The sequence below is a fragment of the Erinaceus europaeus genome, chromosome 3, assembly GCF_950295315.1.
Source record: "Erinaceus europaeus chromosome 3, mEriEur2.1, whole genome shotgun sequence".
Classification (NCBI taxonomy): domain Eukaryota; kingdom Metazoa; phylum Chordata; class Mammalia; order Eulipotyphla; family Erinaceidae; genus Erinaceus; species Erinaceus europaeus.
The window spans coordinates 119928081-119947695 of record NC_080164.1 but is presented as its reverse complement, the minus strand read 5'-3'; the positions used below and the strand labels follow the sequence as shown (position 1 = coordinate 119947695).

Here is a 19615-nt window from a genome sequence, read left to right as displayed (position 1 = left end):
ATATACCCCAAGGACTCCATAACACCCAACCAAAAAGATGTGTGTACTCCTATATTCATAGTAGCAGAATTCATAATAGCTAAAACCTGGAAGCAACCCAGGTGCCCAACAACAGATGAGTGGCTAAGCTATATATATATATAAACATATACATATATACACACAGTGGAACTACGCAGCTATTAAGAACAGTGAACCCACCTTCTCTGACCCATCTTAGATGGAGCTAGAAGGAATTATGTTAAGTGAGCTAAGTCAGAAAGACAAAGATGAGTATGGGATGATCCCACTTATCAACAGAAGTTGAGAAAGAAGAACAGAAAGAGAAGCTCAAAGCAGAATCTGACTGAGTTTGGAGTGTGGCACCAAATACCACGTTGACTTGTTTCACTTCAGATTGCTTCCAGAGATGTCAGGCGTGGAAGGTCAACTCTTCATTTTCATGACTCTACCAGATTCCAGATGCTATCAAGATGCCAACCTGACTTCCCTGGGCAGACCTCACCAGTGTGTCCTGGAGCCCTCACCTCCTCAGATCCCTAACATACTAGGGACTAGGAAAAGAGAGAGACAAGCTGAGAGTATGGATCAACTTGCCAATGCCCATGTTCAGCGGGGAAGCAATTACAGAAGCAAGACCACAGAGGGTGAAGCACAAAACAACGAGTTCAACATCCAAACATTAGCTAAGGAAATAATAATAGGAGTGAGCAAAGAATTTGAAAAAATTGTAATCAGAAATGCAGGAACAACAAATGAGAATATGGAAGAAAATTCTAATTATCTCATGGTTATTAGAGAGCTGAAAGCTGAAATCGCTGAGCTAAGAAGGCAACTAGCTGAACAAGCTAAAACAGTATCAGAGCAGGGCAACAAAATAGATGAACTCCAGAAAACAGTAGAGGGCAGAGAGAATAGAATCTATGAGGCTGAAGACAGAATTAGCAAGATAGAGGATGAATTAGAGACAACTAAAAAAGAAGTAAGAGATCTCAAAAAGAGATTAAGAGATGCTGAAAACAACAACAGAGTCCTATGGGATGACTTCAAAAGAAACAATATACGCATTATTGGACTACCAGAGGAAGAAAGAGAAGGGGAGGAAGAAAGCATTCTCAAGGCCATAATAGCTGAAAATTTCTCTAGTCTAGACAACACCAAAGACATAAAGATTCAAGAAGCCCAGAGGGTCCCAAACAGAATTAACCCAGACCTAAAGACACCAAGACATGTCATACTTAGAATGGAAAGGAATAAGGATAAAGAAAGGATCCTCAAGGCTGCAAGAGAAAAACAAAGAGTCACCTACAAAGGAAAACCCATAAGATTAGCAGCAGACTTCTCCATACAAACACTACAGGCCAGAAGAGAATGGCAAGATATCTATCGAGTGCTCAATGAGAAAGGCTTTCAGCCAAGAATACTATATCCTGCTAGATTGTCATTCAGACTAGATGGAAGCATCAAAACCTTCTCAGACAAGCAACAGTTGAAGGAAGCAACCATCACCAAGCCTGCCCTGAAAGAAGTTCTAAAAGGTCTCCTATAAACAACCAGACAACCACAAATAGGCCATATATCAAAACACTCTAAAACTCTACAAGAATGGCGTTAAAATATATTCAATCTTTGATATCAATAAATGTCAATGGCCTGAATTCACCTATTAAAAGACACAGAGTAGGAAGATGGATCAGAAAACACAACCCAACAATATGTTGTCTACAGGAAACTCACCTAACTCAACAAGACAAACACAGACTTAAAGTGAAAGGATGGAAAACTATCATACAAGCCAATGGCCTACAAAAAAGGGCAGGAACAGCTATTCTCATATCTGACATGATAGACTTTAAAATAGGTAAGATTAAAAAAGATAGGAATGGACACTACTTAATGCTCAGAGGATCAGTCAATCAAGAGGACTTAACAATTATTAATATCTATGCACCCAATGAGAAGCCATCTAAATACATCAAACTTCTACTGAAAGAGCTACAGCAATATATTAACAGGAACACAATCATAGTAGGGGACTTCAACACCCCACTATCTCAACTTGACAGATCATCCAGGCAGAAAATCAGTAAAGACATAAGGGAGCTAAATGAAGAGATAGATAAACTAGAACTATTGGACATTTTCAGAGTCATTCATCCCAAGAAACTGGAATACACATTTTACTCAAGTCCACATGGATCATTCTCAAGGATAGATCATATGTTAGGCCACAAAGACAGCATCAGCCAATTCAAGAGCACTGAAATCATCCCAAGCATCTTCTCAGACCACAGTGGAATTAAACTAACACTTAACAATCAACAAAAGATTAGTAACAGTCCCAAAATGTGGAAGCTCAACAGTACACTTCTTAACAACTTGTGGGTCAAAGAGGAAATCAAGGAAGAAATCAAAATGTTTCGAGAGTTCAATGAAAATGAAGACACAAGCTATCAAAATATTTGGGACACAGCTAAAGCAGTCCTAAGAGGGAAGTTCATAGCTATACAAGCACACATTAGGAAACAAGAAAAGGCACAAATAAACAGCCTGATTGCACATCTTAAAGACCTAGAAGAAGAACAACAAAGGAATCCTAAAGCAACCAGAAGGACAGAAATCACTAAAGTTAGGGCAGAAAGAAATAACATTGAGAATAGAAAAACCATACAAAAGATCAATAAAAGTAAATGTTGGTTCTTCGAAAGAGTAAACAAAATCGACAAACCTTTAGCCAGACTCACAAAACAAAAAAGGGAGAAGACCCAAATAAATCGGATAGTAAATGAAAGAGGAGATATCACAACAGACACTGCAGAAATTCAACATATCATGCGAGGCTTCTATGAACAACTATATGCCACCAAGCTAGAGAACCTGGAAGAAATGGACGATTTCCTAGATACCTACCAACTTCCAAAACTAAGTAAAGAGGAAGTGGATAACATGAACAGGCCCATCACAGCTAATGAAATTGAAACAGTTATCAAAAATCTTCCCAAAAATAAAAGTCCTGGACCAGATGGTTTTACAAATGAATTCTACAAAACTTTCAAAGAAGAACTAATACCTCTACTTTTAAAAGTCTTCCAGAAGATTGAAGACACTGGAATACTCCCTGCCAGCTTCTATGAAGCCAACATCACCCTGATACCAAAAGCAGACAGGGACACAACCAAAAAAGAAAACTACAGACCAATATCTCTGATGAACATAGATGCGAAAATATTGAACAAAATTCTAGCCAACCGGATACAGCAGTATATCAAAAAGATTGTTCATCATGACAAAGTGGGGTTTATCCCAGGCATGCAAGGTTGGTTTAATATATGTAAATCAATCAATGTGATTCACCACATCAACAAAAGCAAGACCAAAAACCACATGGTCATATCAATTGATGCAGAGAAAGCCTTTGACAAAATCTAACATCCCTTTATGATCAAAACACTACAAAAAATGGGAACAGATGGAAAATTCCTGAAGATAGTGGAGTCTATTTATAGCAAACCTACAGCCAACATCATACTCAATGGTGAAAAACTGGAAGCATTTCCCCTCAGATCAGGTACTAGACAGGGCTGCCCACTATCACCATTACTATTCAACATAGTGTTGGAAGTTCTTGCCATAGCAATCAGGCAGGAGCAAGGAATTAAAGGCATACAGATTGGAAGAGAAGAAGTCAAACTCTCCTTATTTGTAGATGACATGTTAGTATACATGGAAAAACCTAAGGAATCCAGCAAGAAGCTTTTGGAAATCATCAGGCAATACAGTAAGGTGTCAGGCTATCAAATTAACATTCAAAAGTCAGTGGCATTCCTCTATGCAAACACTAAGTTAGAAGAAATTGAAATCCAGAAATCAGTTCCTTTTTCTATAGCAACAAAAACAATAAAATATCTATGAGTAAACCTAACCAAAGAAGTGAAAGACTTGTATACTGAAAATTATGAGTCACTACTCAAAGAAACTGAAAAAGACACAAAGAAGTGGAAAGATAATCCATGTTCATGGGTTGGAAGAATTAACATCATCAAAATGAATATATTACCCAGAGCCATCTACAAATTTAATGCTATCCCCATCAAGATCCCAAGCACATTTTTTAGGAGAATAGAAAAAATGCTACAAATGTTTATCTGGAACCAGAAAAGACCTAAAATTGCCAAAACAATCTTGAGAAAAAAGAACAGAACCGGAGGCATCACACTCCCAGATCTCAAACTGTATTATAGAGCCATTGTAATCAAAACTGCTTGGTACTGGAACATGAACAGACACACTGACCCGTGGAATAGAATTGAGAGCCCAGAAATGAGGCCCCACACCTATGGACATCCAATCTTTGACAAAGGGGCCCAGACTATTACATGGGGAAAGCAGAGTCTCTTCAACAAATGGTGTTGGAAACAATGGGTTGAAACATGCAGAAGAATGAAACTGAATCACTGTATTTCACCAAATACAAAAGTAAATTCCAAGTGGATCAAGGACTTGGATGTTAGACCAGAAACTATCAGATACTTAGAGGAAAATATTGGCAGAACTTTTTTCCGCATAAATTTTAAAGACATTTTCAATGAAACGAATCCAATTACAAGGAAGACTAAGGCAAGTATAAACCTATGGGACTACATCAAATTAAAAAGATTCTTCACAGCAAAAGAAACCACTACCCAAACCAAGAGACCCCTCACAAAATGGGAGATCTTTACATGCCATACATCAGATAAGAGTTTAATAACCAATATATATAAAGAGCTTGCCAGACTCAACAAGACAACAAATAACCCCATCCAAAAATGGGGGGAGGACTTGGACAGAATATTCACCACAGAAGAGATCCAAAAGCCTGAGAAACACATGAAAAAATGCTCCAAGTCTCTGATTGTCAGAGAAATGCAAATCAAGACAACAATGAGATATCACTTCACTCCTGTGAGAATGTCACACATCAGAAAAGGTAACAGCAGCAAATGCTGGAGAGGGTGTGGGGTCAAAGGAACCCTTCTGCACTGCTGGTGGGAATGTCAATTGGTCCAACCTCTGTGGAGAACAGTCTGGAGAACTCTCAGAAGGCTAGAAATGGACCTACCCTATGACCCTGCAATCCCCCTCCTGGGGATATATCCTAAGGAACCCAACACATCCATCCAAAAAGATCTGTGTACACATATGTTCTTGGCGGCACAATTTGTAATAGCCAAAACCTGGAAGCAACCCAGGTATCCAACCACAGATGAGTGGCTGAGCAAGTTGTGGTATATATACACAATGGAATACTCCTCAGCTGTAAAAAATGGTGACTTCACCGTTTTCAGCCGATCTTGGATGGACCTTGAAAAAATCATGTTGAGTGAAATAAGTCAGAAACAGAAGGATGAATATGGGATGATCTCACTCTCAGGCCGAAGTTGAAAAACAAGACCAGAAAAGAAAACACAAGTCAAACCTGAAATGGAATTGGAGTATAACACCAAAGTAAAAGACTCTGCGGTGGGTGGGTGGGTGGGGAAGAATACAGGTCCATGAAAAATGATAAATGAAATAGTGGGGGTTGTATTGTTAAATGGGAATCTGGGGAATGTTATGCATGTTCAAACTATTGTATTTACTGTTGAATGTAAAGCATTAATTCCCCAATAAAGAAATAAATTGTTAAAAAAAAAAAAAAGAAGCCACACCTTCCACCTTCTGCACCCCATAATGACCCTGGGTCCATACTTCCAGAGGGATATAGAATAAAAAAGCTATCAGGGGAGGGGATGGGATATGGAGTTCTGGTGGTGGGAATTGTACTCCTCTTATTATATGGTCTTGTCAATAAATTAAAAATTTTTAAGAAGAAATGTTTTTCAACATTTAATATTTTGCATATTTATACATAAAACTGGATTTAAAAGCACCAAACTTATCTCTAATCAGATGAGTTTACTTAATTCATATTTAAGTAAATATAAACTTATACTTATAAATTAAAATATTAGTTTACATTTATCTGTAACAATGTAAGATTTAATATCTTTGACTTGCTATATTCTGTCTTTTGTTAGAATGACCAAAACATATTGTCTAAACTGCCAATAAGCTTTCCCAGCTCTCTGCTATATCCTAGAAGCAATGTTATCCCTGTAGCAATGAAAAAGTACATCTAGAACCCAGACTTTAGTCTGCAGAAACCATCTCAATGAACATAGGTGTACATGAATCTCTTTGGATAGGTGTTGTTTCCTTTGGATAAACAGGACAGGAATTGCTGGGCCATAAAGCAGGTCCACATCTAGTGTTCTGAGATCTCCAGACTGTTTTCCACAAGGGTTGGATCAATTTACACTCCCACCCCCACCCCCATATCTGTTAGGGCTGAGAGTGTTCTACAGATATTCATTAAAGGGAAAATGAGAAATTATACTGTGTCAAATGTAATGTAAGCCATTTAATACACCAAAAGAATGACAGAAATTAAAAAAGAAATTGTGATTTCCTAGGCAAATGATTGATTTTTGTACTGAGGTATGAAAAGCCCAAGATGTGGGGCTAGGTAGTGGTGTGTTGAGCACACATTATTACCGTGTATGAGCTGGGAAAACATCTATACATAACTTACTGGCAGTTTAGACAATATATTTTGGTCATTCTGACAAAAGACAGAACATAGCAACTCAAAGATATTAAATCTTAGACATTGTTACAGATAAATGCAAAATAATATTTTAATGTAACGTATAATTGCAATAAGTTTATACTTACTTAAATATGATTTAAGTAAACTCATCTGATAGGAGACAAATTTGGTGCTTTTAAATCTAGGTTCAAGCCCCTGGTCTCCATCTGCAGGAGGAAAGCTTCATTAGTAGTGAAGCAACGCTGCAAGTGTCTCTCTCTCTCTGTCTCTTCCATCAGTTTCTCTGACTCTATGCAACAAGTGAATATAAGTATTTTTTAAAAAGCACAAAGAGTCGGGAGTAACCCCCGAAGCACACATACATACATACTACCATGAGGAAGGACCTGGCTTCAGGCCTCTGCTCCCCACCTGCAGGTTGATCGCTTCAATAATGGTAAAGCAGGTCTGTCAGTGTCTTTCTCTCTCCCTTCCCCCTCTCAATTTCTCACTGTCCTATCAAAGAAAAAAAAAGGGGAAAAAAGCACAAGTAGTACATTTCATGGCATAAAAAAAATAAAGTCATACACAAAGTAATGGAAAAGTATATTCTTTTCCCAAAGGCACAATTTAACTTATAATGAAGAGGGCACTCTGCAAAAAAACTGGCCAGTTATCATTTACAAGTGCCTAAATTTAGACCAAATCAACAGATTATCCAATATCAAAGTGTGTGTGTGGGGGGGGGCACACGCGCATGTGCACGCACACACACAGTAGAAAAACAAGTCTAAAGCTATATATTCTGTGGTCCTTATAATTATCATGACCTTACCACCACCACCTAAAATCTTTTCTAAATAAATTGAAATACACTGTCCAGGGTGAGATATAGTAAAAACAACAAAAAGCATCCAAGATTTTCTCTCTGACATCTTAAGCAATGCTAGTAATACTACTCAGATTAGTCAATCGATTGACCAATCCTTCACAAGTACCAAGAGATCCCAGTGAATCATTCATTTTATTGTTTCATTCCTAAAGTATTACAAGATAAAAAGGCTGGGCGCCGGTTTAAACAATCAAGGTTTACTACATGGTGGTACAGCAGTATGGAACAGTATATTTTAGGTACAAGATAGGCAATTATTGGCAGAAGTAAGAGTAGGCCAAGCCTGTGAATCCACAAGTTACTTAAGTTCAGCTCCACATGTTGTCTCCCACAAAAGGCAGCATGGCTGGTCTCCAGAAGCCAACTGGCCTGAGCCATGCAGAAAGGGCTGGGGGGGGGGAGGGGCGGCGGTGTTGCAGGCCTGCCTGGAAGCTAAATAAATAAAGTTTACCTAAGTCTCATCAGCCTGAAGTCAACTGCATGTTAATTACATTCTCACAGTTCAGCCTCGGCCTTATGTCTGTTTTCACTATACAGGCCTTTCATTCATCTCTTCATTCTCAGGTACAAACTTAATACTTAAAATAGACCAGAGCACAACACAGCTCTGGCTTATGATGATGCCACAAACTGAACCTGGGATTTCAGGGTCTCAAGCATGATAGTTTTTTTTTTTTTGCATAACCGTTATACTATCTCTTGGCCCTACTTGGTAGTTTTTGAACAACTGGAAATAGCTTTCCAGATCTTTTATTTCATTGTTCACATGTATAAACCTTATTTTTTTGTATATTGATTTTTTTAGATTTTCAATTTATATTAGTGTTTCTAGACTTTTCAGTATAATCATGCTATTTGAAGTCATTTTTTTTATTTTTTCAATTTGGACTCCCTTTTATTTTCTTGACTAACTGCTCTGGTTAGGACTTTTTTTTTTTCCCCCTTTCTTTTTTAAGATTTTCTTTATTAATGAGAAAGATAGGAGAACAAGAACCAGACATCACTCTGGTACATGTGCTGCTGGGGATTGAACTCAGTACCTCATGCTTGTTCTGATGCTTTATCCATTGCACCGCATACTGGACCACTGGCTAGGACTTCTAATGCTGTTAAATAACAGTGGTAAGAGTAAATAATCTTACCTTGTACTTCGTCTTAAGAGAAAAGATTTCAATCTGTTGCCTTTATGCTCTTTTTATGGTATTGCTTGAAATGTTTCAACTGTTAAGCATTTTTATCTTGAATGCATGTTCAATCTATCAAATGTTTTACAGCTATGATCATGTACTCTTTAATATTTCTACTGATGCAATCAATGCCTTGTATCAAAATGTATTACAGATGTAGATGTGAGACATGAAACCATAAAAAAAAAAAATCAGGGAAATGTTAAGCAAAAGAAATCCTATCATTAGGACTGAAGTCTTTCAAGTGTGGCAAATTTAGAGGACACAGAGAGGAATTAAATGGGAAACACTGTAATCTAGAAAAAAGAGGCCAAAAGTTATATGACCCATGTTACAGTGGACCATCACTGTTTAAGTCCCATCAAAATGTGGGGAGTTGAAGAGATGTTTCAATAAAGACATGCAAATGCCTTACAGGCACATTTAAAAAAGAAAATCTTATTAGGAGAGACTGACCTACACAGAAAAGAAAAAGAATGCTGGGAGGGACTTAGAGGAAAAAGGAACTTAACACTTGGCAAGAATTTAACTGCTATGGAAAACAGCATGGAGTTTGCTTAGAAAACTAAAAATATGGCTTAGCAATTCCATTCCTAGAAATCTATGCAAAGAACATGAAAACACTAATATAAAAATATATGCACATCTAAATTCACTGTAACATTATTTACAATAGTCAACATACAGAATCAACCTAAGTACTCAGTCACAGAAAGGCACATTAAGAAGTTGCTGTATAGTGCTGGTTAAACAGCTAACCTGGTTAGTGTGCTTTGTTATGTGCATGTCCCAGGTCCAAGCCCAGCCTCCACTGAAGGAAGCTCTGATGCTAAGGTCTCTATCACTCTCTGCTTTCTTTCTCCTACAGAAAGAAAGAAAGAAAGAAAGAAAGGAAGGAAGGAAGGAAGAAAGAAAGAGAGAGAGAGAGAGAGAGAGAGAGAGAGAGAGAGAGAGGGAGAGAAAGAAAGAGTTGTTGTTTATACAATGGAGCACTACTCACGTAAGACACAACATAGCACAGAAGCTTGCTCAGACTCAAACCTGGGCTGTACACATGACAAATCAAGTGGACTATCCAAGTGAGCTATACAGCTATCCCCTCAAATAAAAAAGAAATAACAAATAGTACACATACCCTTCTTTGAACTTGGGACTTTGGAATCTCAGACATAAGTTTTTGCATAACCACTATACTATCTTCCAAGCCTGTCTGTGAAAATGCATTTTTTAAAAGCAAAATAAAATGCCACTATTAGAATTTCACTTATAGGTGACAGAAATCTTGAAGTAATTTTGAGAATAGACCTAAATTTTATCAGATGAATATCAAGATATCAACCTAATTCCTTTGTTAAAAGAAAGTTCTTATATTTGAAATAGAGGTCAGTTTTTAATATAATTTGCTTAGGCCAGTAATATCTGGTAAGATTTGCAAAAAAGAAAAAGGAGAAACAGGGGAAATAAGGACAGGGGAGGTAAACACAGGTCCCACAATCCAAACATTCCTTGTGTGTTCACTAATATGTAATCAACTTATGACCAGACAAAAGAATAAATACATGAGTTGTCAATCTTTACCAATTTATTTTATACAAAACAGTAGCAATGTAGAGTAAGGGAATTTTCTTTCTCTGCCACACACGCAAGTTGTGAACATTCCAAGCCAACATGTACAATTTGGAGGGGAGGGCTAAACAACTGTCAACCATGCTACTGAACATAGGAAATTTTTATTTAAAAAGATTAAAAATTAGATAGCAATGTCTTCTTAATATTGCTCTCATCATTGAAGACTGCAGAAAAATAAAAGATAACTTTTTTAGATCAAAATAAAAACAAGGAGAAAGGAGAAACTGAGGCTGCTACAACACTGCCATACAGTTCAAACCATCATATTTCAATATTTGCATACTCCATAGCAGCATTTTTTTTTACTGAACCATGTGTAACTACATTTAGAAACACAGCAAAGCAAAATATCATGGCAGTCATCAATTGGGGTCCTAAAGAAAGTAAAACAAATAAAAAACAAAATAAAATAAAATAAAAAACACCACAAGGATGGAGATACTCTAAGTAGATGAACAACTATGGAGAACAAATCAATGTCTACATTCTTGGATTGTTCCATTCTGTCCCAATTAGAGTATAGACTCAAATTGTCAGCTGTGTATTTTTGGAGTATTTGAGTGTTTCCAGTTCTTATTATACTGCATGCTTGGAACAAAGAGGGTCATAATCCTTCTACACAATGAACTTTAATAAGACAGCTGAAAATAAATTTACTACTCATAAACACACAAAAAAAAATACAAGATTTTTTTTTTTTATCTTTAAAACAATCAGTGCTTTCAAAATCAGATTATCTTCTATATCGACCTCTCTCTCCTCGGTCTCTGTCCCGATCGCATAATCGTTCTCTTTCTCTTTCTCTATCACGTCCTCTATCTCGTTCTCTGTCTCTTCTGTTATCTCTAGGGCGATCTCTCTCTCGCTCCCGATCTCTTTCACGTGGTCTACTTCTCCGACCACTGACGACAGCTTGTGTGCGACGAAGGAAATCATCCACCCTCATATCATAATCATGCTAGAAAAGCAAGAAATGGGTTAGAAATACCAAAAATTCAAGTGAAGCTGATTTTCTACATTAATTGTCAGGCAATAAATAAATAAATAAATTTTTACACGTTATTTAGAAAAAAAGAATTTTGGGGTCACATTAGATACCTACAATAGAAGACTACTTACATATCATTAAAAAGGTATTTTGTGCACTTAAGCTGTAATTTTGCAATTTTTTTTTTAAAAAATTATCTTTATTTATTGGATAGAGACAGCCAGAAATTGAGGGGGATGGGGAGGGAAGGAGAGAGGAAAGAGAGACCTGCAGTACTGCTTCACCACTCGTGAAGCTTTCTCCCTGCAAGTGGGGACTGGGGGCCTGAACCCAGGTCCTTGAGCATTGTAACACATGTGCTCAACCAGGTGCGCCACCACCCAGCCCCTAATTTTGCAATTTCTCTATTCAAGTCCATTAGACTTAGGTCAAAGTAATCATCTACTGACACCCACCAATTATCATATATGGGCCACCAGTTATGCTACATGTCAATGTTATAGATGAACCCTACTCTCTTTTTTTTTCCTGCGAGGTTATGAACTGAACTGCAGAAATTCTGTCCTCCTAGGGCAAATTGGGAACTGGAACATTCCATATTATTCTTGACAAAGAATTTCAGGAATTTGATAAATCTTTTAAGAAAATACGCATTTCACCAAAACTGTGATGCCTGTTCCATATGAATTTCCATATACAAGATGAGAACAAGGAAGATTAACAGCTCTAAGTACATGTTGTCATGGTAGAGACTTCTAAGTTTGACACCTGCTCTGGTTTCTTTTGTTCTCAAGTTATCTTTATTTACTTAGTTTGATCTTTTTTCAAGTCAGCTTTAAAATGCCAAGGTTCCAAAACTCAATTCTGGACTACTTTTAGCATAGAATGAATATTAGATAGCACAATCATGTATCAATACATAAACAGACTATGTATTAATCAAAATACAAAGATGCACCAGATTAATTATTTCAGAACCGTTAGACTACCCTGCCCTATATCTGAAAGTATTATCTTTTCTTTGAGATATTCTTATGTTGTAGTCCTCCTTCAAAATCAAACTATATTAAGCTCTTAAGTATTTAATAAAACAAAGTTGAGGGTCTTTTTTTTTTAACATAAAAGGCAAGGAATCTATTATTAACAATCAAGTGACTTTCAAAATGGGAATTCTAAAGGTAGACGTAGACATAGGCACCTGCAGACCTGCTTCACCACTCGTGAAGCTTCCCCCCTACAGGTAGAGGGCTGGAACCTGAGTCCTCGTGCACTGTAATGTGTTCACTTTACTAGGCGTGCCACTCAATGGCAGTATTTTATCAATTAGAGAAGGATGACTTATAATATCCAAAGAAATCAACAATATTTTAAAATTAAAAACAAGTTGTACATTTTACCAAAAGTCTGCAGTTAGGTAGGATATGTTAATAGTCCATTACTCAGTACAATCTGATAGCTGCACTGAAGTTATCAGAAAGATTCTTTTCTTTCGTACACTGTTTTTGCCACCTGAATTATTGCTGGTGTTTGGTGGCTATATTATGAATCTATAGTTCCCAGTGGCCAGCTTGTTCTCTTTTTATTTGTTGGGACAGAAAGAAATTAAGAGGGGAAAGCAAAGTAGAGGAGAAGAGAAAAACAGATACCTGCAGCTCTGCTTCACCGTAAGTGAAGCTTCCCCCTTTCAGGTGGGGACCATGGACATGAACCCAGGTCTGTGAGCCACCCAATCAGACCCTATCTGCCAGATTCTAAGTTCCTTCACACTTCTGCTTTCTACCGAACTTACTACTCGTTTATCTCGGTATCTTGCTTCATGGGGTATTGGATGATGTCCTGAGTAAGGGGGATGAGCTTGAGGCGGTGGAGCATGGTGTTGATAGTATGGATGGTGTGGAGGCTGTTCCATTCCAGGATAAGGAGTCTAAAATGAAAATCATTTCCGTAAGCATCTACCAAGCATCACCGTAAACACATCAATCAGAATTCTGCTATCCAAACCACCAGTCACAAACAATTTAATCTGCTCTCATTTTTTACTTTGAAAGTGTATGGTTCATCCAAACACCCTTTTCATTTGTATATTTACACATTTTATTAAGATTTAACATGAGGGGGGCCCAGGTGGTGCCACATCTAGTTAAGTGCACAAGTTATAATGCGCAAAGACCTGGGTTCAAGCCCCTGGCCCCTGCCTGCAGATGAAAAGCTTCACAAGTGGTAAGACAGGGGTGCAGGTGCCTCTCTTTTTCCCTCCCGTCCTCTCCATTCCTTTCTCTAATCATTAAGAAGTAGAAGACTTAAAAGAAAAAAATATTTTAAAAGGGGGGATTTAACGTGGTCCGGGAGGTGGCACAGTGGATAAGGCACTAGACTCTCAAGCATGAGGTCCTAAGTTCAATCCCCAGCAGCACATGTACCAGAGTGATGTCTGGTTCTTTTTCTCTCTCCTATCTTTCTCATTAATAAAATCTTTAAAAGGGGTGGGGGTTAGATTTAATGATGTTTTAAAACATCACTGAGAAGCTACAGGAAATAGCAAATGCTTTTGTTTACTGCAGACAAGCTCTGTCCTAAGTACTTTACATGTCTCATTTAATACAGAAACCATGAGACACAATGATTTCTAGCTTACAAAAGGGAAAACTGAGATACCAGCTGGCTAAGTGACTTGCTTAAGATTACACAGTAAAACAGAAGAGGAAGGGGGAAAACATCAGGGTTCTACAATCAATGATCTTACCCACTAAAAACAAAGCTATCACTATTCACAAACTTAAAAAACAGAACATTCCTGCAGATGAGCCTTTAAATACCACTACACAGTGAATAAGAACACACCAGAGGTTAATGGTTATTTCCATAGTGCAAGTATTTTTATTTCTTGGATTATTGTTTCAGCTATTCTTAACATATACTCTAAGAAGAGTGTATAGTAAGTCAAAGAATAAACAAATGCTCAATTTCACAGATAATACTGGAAGAAATGTACTGTGAAGTTTTCAAAGTCAGAGTTAAAGGAATAGTAGGGGCAGAGAAGATAGCTGCTTGGTAGGGCACCTGCATTGCCATGGGTGTGGCCCAGGTGTGAGTGCCCAACACACACCTGGGAGTATTAAGGCATCTGGGGAAGTACCAGGACTGTAACTCCCTAGTCTCTAACTGAAAAAGTCCCAGACACTAAGACTGCATGCATGAGGCAAAACCAAAAAAATAATAGGGTAAAATATTTCAAGTCAGACAGGGCTTGTACTATTACTGAAGTAATCATAATGCTTAGAGCCTCTACTATTAACATGAATCAAATAACTCGTTAGTCCTTAGTTTTAAAAACAGTATTAATTATTCATCACTAAAAACATGAATTTAAAAGGTGTATCTCTCTCTCTTTTTTTTTTTTTTTTTGAGAGAGAGAGAAGGTAGAAAGAATCCACAGCACCAGAGCTCTCTTTAGTGCAGTAGAGGTCGGGCTTGAACCTGGGAATTACACACATGGTAACGCAGTAGACTATCCAAGCGAGCTATTTTGCTCATAACGGTTAACTGTTTAATAGTCATATCCTAAGGAAGCAATGAAAATATATCCAAGTAAAATAACTTACAAAAATAGAATACAAACCATTCCTTGCCAAGGTGGTGGTGGTCCCATGTTATGAAATTCCCTCACATAATCATTGTAGGACTAAAATGAAAGATGATACTGTCAATAATTGATATAACCAAACCTGAAACTACAAAATAAGGTATATCCTGATTTTGGGTATACTAAATGTATCAAATGAAATGCTTACCCCATTTAAAAAAACATCTCGGCGAACTCCTGAAAATCGTCTGTTGGGAATAAGATTTGTGAAACTAAATTCAGGTAATTCACAGATTAGTTCCAACAATGCAATTCAAAGTTAATCAAGAGTGAACCCAACTTACCTGTCTACTTCCTGGTATCGTGGATCCTTTAAATACCCTGTTCAAACAGCAAGCATTTTAGTAAATCAAAATTTTTAATGCCTTCCTTACCACTCAATTCTTCCCATGAAATACATTGATACTATCATTGTATTGTTCCATTTTCAGATTTTCTTCTCAAAGTCTAGAAAGTAACTAAGCCACTTACTGATATCACAGAAATACAAAGTGTCAGAAAAATTTTCAATATGGATTTTCTAAATCCATACCCCAATTCCACTAGGTAGAAAATCTCTTCATTCTATGTCATAAAGTAATGACAAAGGACTTGACTGGAGGACACTGTAACACTGTGTTTATCTTCCACCATGGGTATATATAGGCTGTGTGCTAAGTTGATCACAGATAGCTTTTTAAATGCAAGTGTAATAGGAAGGAAAATGAAATTGCAAAAATGAAGATTATACGTATACATTTTTAAATGATAACGATTTCCAAAACGCTTAATTTTTCTAAATGTATCACTCCTTTAAATAAATACACCTCCTCAAGTCTTTTTCTTAAATCTTTGGTAAGGAAAAGACCTAACTGAAAAGCAAACTTTCAGAGAACAATAAAATATTTCCTATACTTCTCTGAAAGCATGTGTCAAAAACCTTTAATTTATAAGATGTAGCATGTTTTAAAGCTATATGGCACATTAAATACTTACTAACATAAGAAAGAAAATGTATGACAGAGACTAATACCACTGCTTCCCAACTACAATTAATCTTTAAACATTTGCAGCTTCCATTCATGCAATAGTTAAATTAGTAATTAACAATGTAATGATTCACAGTAGACAATCTTAAAGCAGAGGGAGAATTACTAAGAACTTTTAATTATGTCCTAAAATTTAAGTAGTTATGCCCTAAAGTTTCCTAACTCTGAAAGATGTAGAAATATAGTAGAAGACTGTATATGTGCTTTTTATCAATGTTAAGTCAAATATCTGCAGGATTATAAAATATTAACCTGGTCTCTGGTGAAACTCAGGGGCATAGTCAATCCTTGGTTTCTTTCTGCTGTTATGAATATCATAATCTTCTGGTCGACGCCTACACAAATTAGACACATTAGAAATTAAACCAAAAACTGCTAGGAGAACAAACAGTAAAGCAAGAGTTTCTGACAGAAGTAAGTACAAAGAATAGCCCATTATTTCCTTCAAAAGAACACCCTAACTTTTGGTTAGCAAGTAATTTTTAAATTGCTAAAGTTCCTCAAATTACTATAAACCAGTAATTGTATTTCTAGAAGCAGATATCATCTGTAATCCTCTCATAAGGAGAGAATTGCAAAGACTGACCTATTCAAAATACGCAATCACGTTTTAGTATTCTAAACAAAGATAAATGAGCTGCCCTCATATTATATATCCACATTAACCATTAAAACTTTCTCAAAGTCTTCATTCAGTGAAAATGGGGGGGGGTTTCATCATTACACAAAAGTTAACTATAAAATCTATATATTTGAACTTACTGTCACTTTTGTATAAAAGGTAGACACTGAGAATTTCTTAAATATCTGTGACAAAATTATACTTTTCAGTCATACAGAAACTTGATGCTTATTTGAAAATGACTTTACAGTTGTGAAATCTTAATTTAAAAAAAAAACATTTTCTAGTTAATAACATTCAGGAATTGAGGGACTTTTGTCCCCCACACACAATGTCTTAAAAATAAAACTATCAAGTAATGGAGCAGTTTTAACAGTTCATAAGACAAATTCAAAATGTACTCTTTAAAAGGTGAAATTTTACTGTTTGCGGAGGGCTATTAACTGCCTTCCATAACTCAATGGTTAATGTAATACATTCAGTACTTCATTTTACTTAGCACTTAATAATTAATAAAAAAAAACTACACAAAATAAAAGCAAAACACCCAAGTTTTTAAGGTAATAAATTATCTCTTTACCCTTTATGTCAAACAGAAGCTATAATAAACTGTCATCACTAGCAACCATTTTCCAAAATATCAAATGTGATTAATTTTTATCATACAGGTCCACTCAAACTGTAACAGCCCCAACCACCCCTCACCCCCAACAGAATAAAAACAGTTGCATCTACAATAAATAAGACTAAGAAAATTAAAGGCTGGTTTAAAAAATAAACATACCGCTTTCTTGTAGTTTGGGGAGTGCATTTACGACCGGTATAAAACATGATAGAAACAGTTCATATAGTAGTCCAACTACTGACTTTAAGCTGTAAGCCACATACATATATGGAGGCCCTGGCAGGCTTGAGAGAAGGTGTAGTGGTGTAATAAGTATAGTTTGCAGTCCATTGCAAAACTGAGGTAAAAACTTCACTTGTATATACTGTATTGCTCTGGAAACCTCTTAGCTTAAAACTTGCAAAGACATCTTGGTGCTCAGTCCTTTTAGGCCAAAGTAAAGGGGCTCTGCCAGGTTTCCTCCTACCTACTTCACAGTGTCCTTTTTAAGCTCAAAGAAAAGGGACTCTTGTTGGATTATCTGTACCTACCACAGGATGTTTCCACCAAGAGGAAACTTAACTAAAGGTTTCATCTCATCAACCATACATCCAACAGTCTTTAGAAGAATATTTTAGATTTAGCAGTATGCAAATCTATACAAGGGAAGGTGTTGGGTAGTAGGGCTTAAATCAGTTCTTTGCAAAGACTTCTCCAATTCTGAAACAAGATAAACCCCCTTTTCCTGGAAAATGCTGTTTAGTTCATAAAGTAGTGATCAATAACCATGGTGATCCTCTAAAACACACTTTAAGTCCACAGGAACTGCCAGCATCTGGAAAAGTTGTAAATAGACACAGCAACAGCCCTTCTTTTTGGTTTGTTGCCGGGTCTCCCAGGGCCACTTGATCACCTTTGGAAAGAACCTATTGTTTTCAGGAGCTCAGCAAGATGTATGAATTCACAGGGTACATGTTAGATATTTGGCAATGGGGCAAACACATCACGGTGATAAAATCTGAAATAGTCCCAATAATGCTCTTCTTGATTATGAAAATAACTTAAAATATTTTATCCTCTAAATGAGGCGTCATCTTCTGAAAAAATATTAGTGATCCTTTTTTAAAAGTCCCATATCTGATAAGGCTTATCCAGACATACCTGAAAGAAAAATGCTTTTTACAAAACATTAGCAATTTTTGCAAATAAAGACTTCCTCCTCTTCCTCCTTTTCTAGCTTTTTGTTAGCAACAGGTGCCTACCTCATTTCAATTGTACACTTTGTATTATCAGGATAGCATCTAATCTAAACGGGTTATCACTCTTTAGCAAATAAATTTTTCTCTGCATTAGGAAAGATTCTCATTTTCCTCTTGAAAAATGACTGAGACCAAGGTGACCATGTGAAATCCTCAATGAAGCCACAAACTAGTCCATGCAGCTTGATTTGAGGATTTTCTCCTTCTTCTTTACCGCAGGACAAACTTTTGACGAATCACATTCCTCCATCATGTTATTCTGATACATGTGCCTATTATCAGTCCAAAGAACGTTTCTAACCTTCCCACATCCCGGACTGGTTCTCGACGGGATGGACGTCCTCGTGATCGGGGCTGAGAATGCATTCTTCGCTTGTGACGCATTTTATGAATGACTTGATACAAGTCAATGCTTTCATCAGGGGGAAATAGGAGACAAAGCTGAGTTCCACATTCAAGTTCAATTTCCTAGAACAGGAAAGAAAAAGTTCAAAAGGTGAAAAATAAGAGAAACTTCAATAGCTTGCCATTTCCTTGACACAAGCAAACAAAATGAAACTATCTAGGAGACTTTGTCCCCAAAGTGGAAGATCATATGAGATTCAAATGAACTAGTTTGAAAGGTTTTGAAAACAGCCTTTCAAATGCTTCTCCTATTTGGAGTAAACACTACATGTGTAAAAACTCCAAAATTAAGTAACCAGATGCAGATACTTAGAACACTGACAACTGCCCTCTGCAAACAAAAATACCTCTTTATGCAAAATACGAAACTGTCAGGTTCAAATACACTGAGGAAAAGATAGTATGTGCCAATGACATCATTACGTTAAGCACAGTGAAATGAATTAGCTATGAAGCAGACTAACGGGCATTAAGTTTGCTTTTTCACTTAATAGCATTTTCACTTACGTAATGAAAACATTTTTATCCTAAATCCCATGTAGAAAGCATGACAGTCAAAGATTTGGTTTTCTTTTAAACCACTGCACATACATTTAATTTTACATGCAGGTTTTGAAAAACTGAATATAAACATACATATGTATCTTCTTGTCATAAAACCAGTAAAGATGCTTAATAACATTCTAAAATGTATTACACAAAATGTAATAAATGAAAAATTATATAAAAGCAGGAAAATCCACTTCAG

The 19615-nt window shown here is 36.6% G+C and overlaps 1 protein-coding gene across 2 annotated transcripts in view; it reads right to left on the bottom strand.

The window, feature by feature from the left end:
• Positions 1–10253: 10253 nt before the first annotated feature.
• Positions 10254–19615, bottom strand: part of YTHDC1 (YTH N6-methyladenosine RNA binding protein C1) — a 31698-nt gene continuing 22336 nt past the window's right edge. Inside the window, exons 11-17 of one of the 2 annotated variants that reach the window (XM_016191398.2) lie at positions 18764–18930; positions 16230–16312; positions 15234–15270; positions 15098–15161; positions 14926–14988; positions 13096–13230; positions 10254–11276 (exon numbers count right to left, since the gene is read on the bottom strand). In XM_016191398.2, the coding sequence (XP_016046884.1) occupies positions 11052–11276; positions 13096–13230; positions 14926–14988; positions 15098–15161; positions 15234–15270; positions 16230–16312; positions 18764–18930 (774 nt within the window). In that variant the 3' untranslated portion in view covers positions 10254–11051. The remainder of the gene's footprint in view (positions 11277–13095; positions 13231–14925; positions 14989–15097; positions 15162–15233; positions 15271–16229; positions 16313–18763; positions 18931–19615) is intronic. The other variant, XM_007530331.3, reaches the window with a different exon arrangement.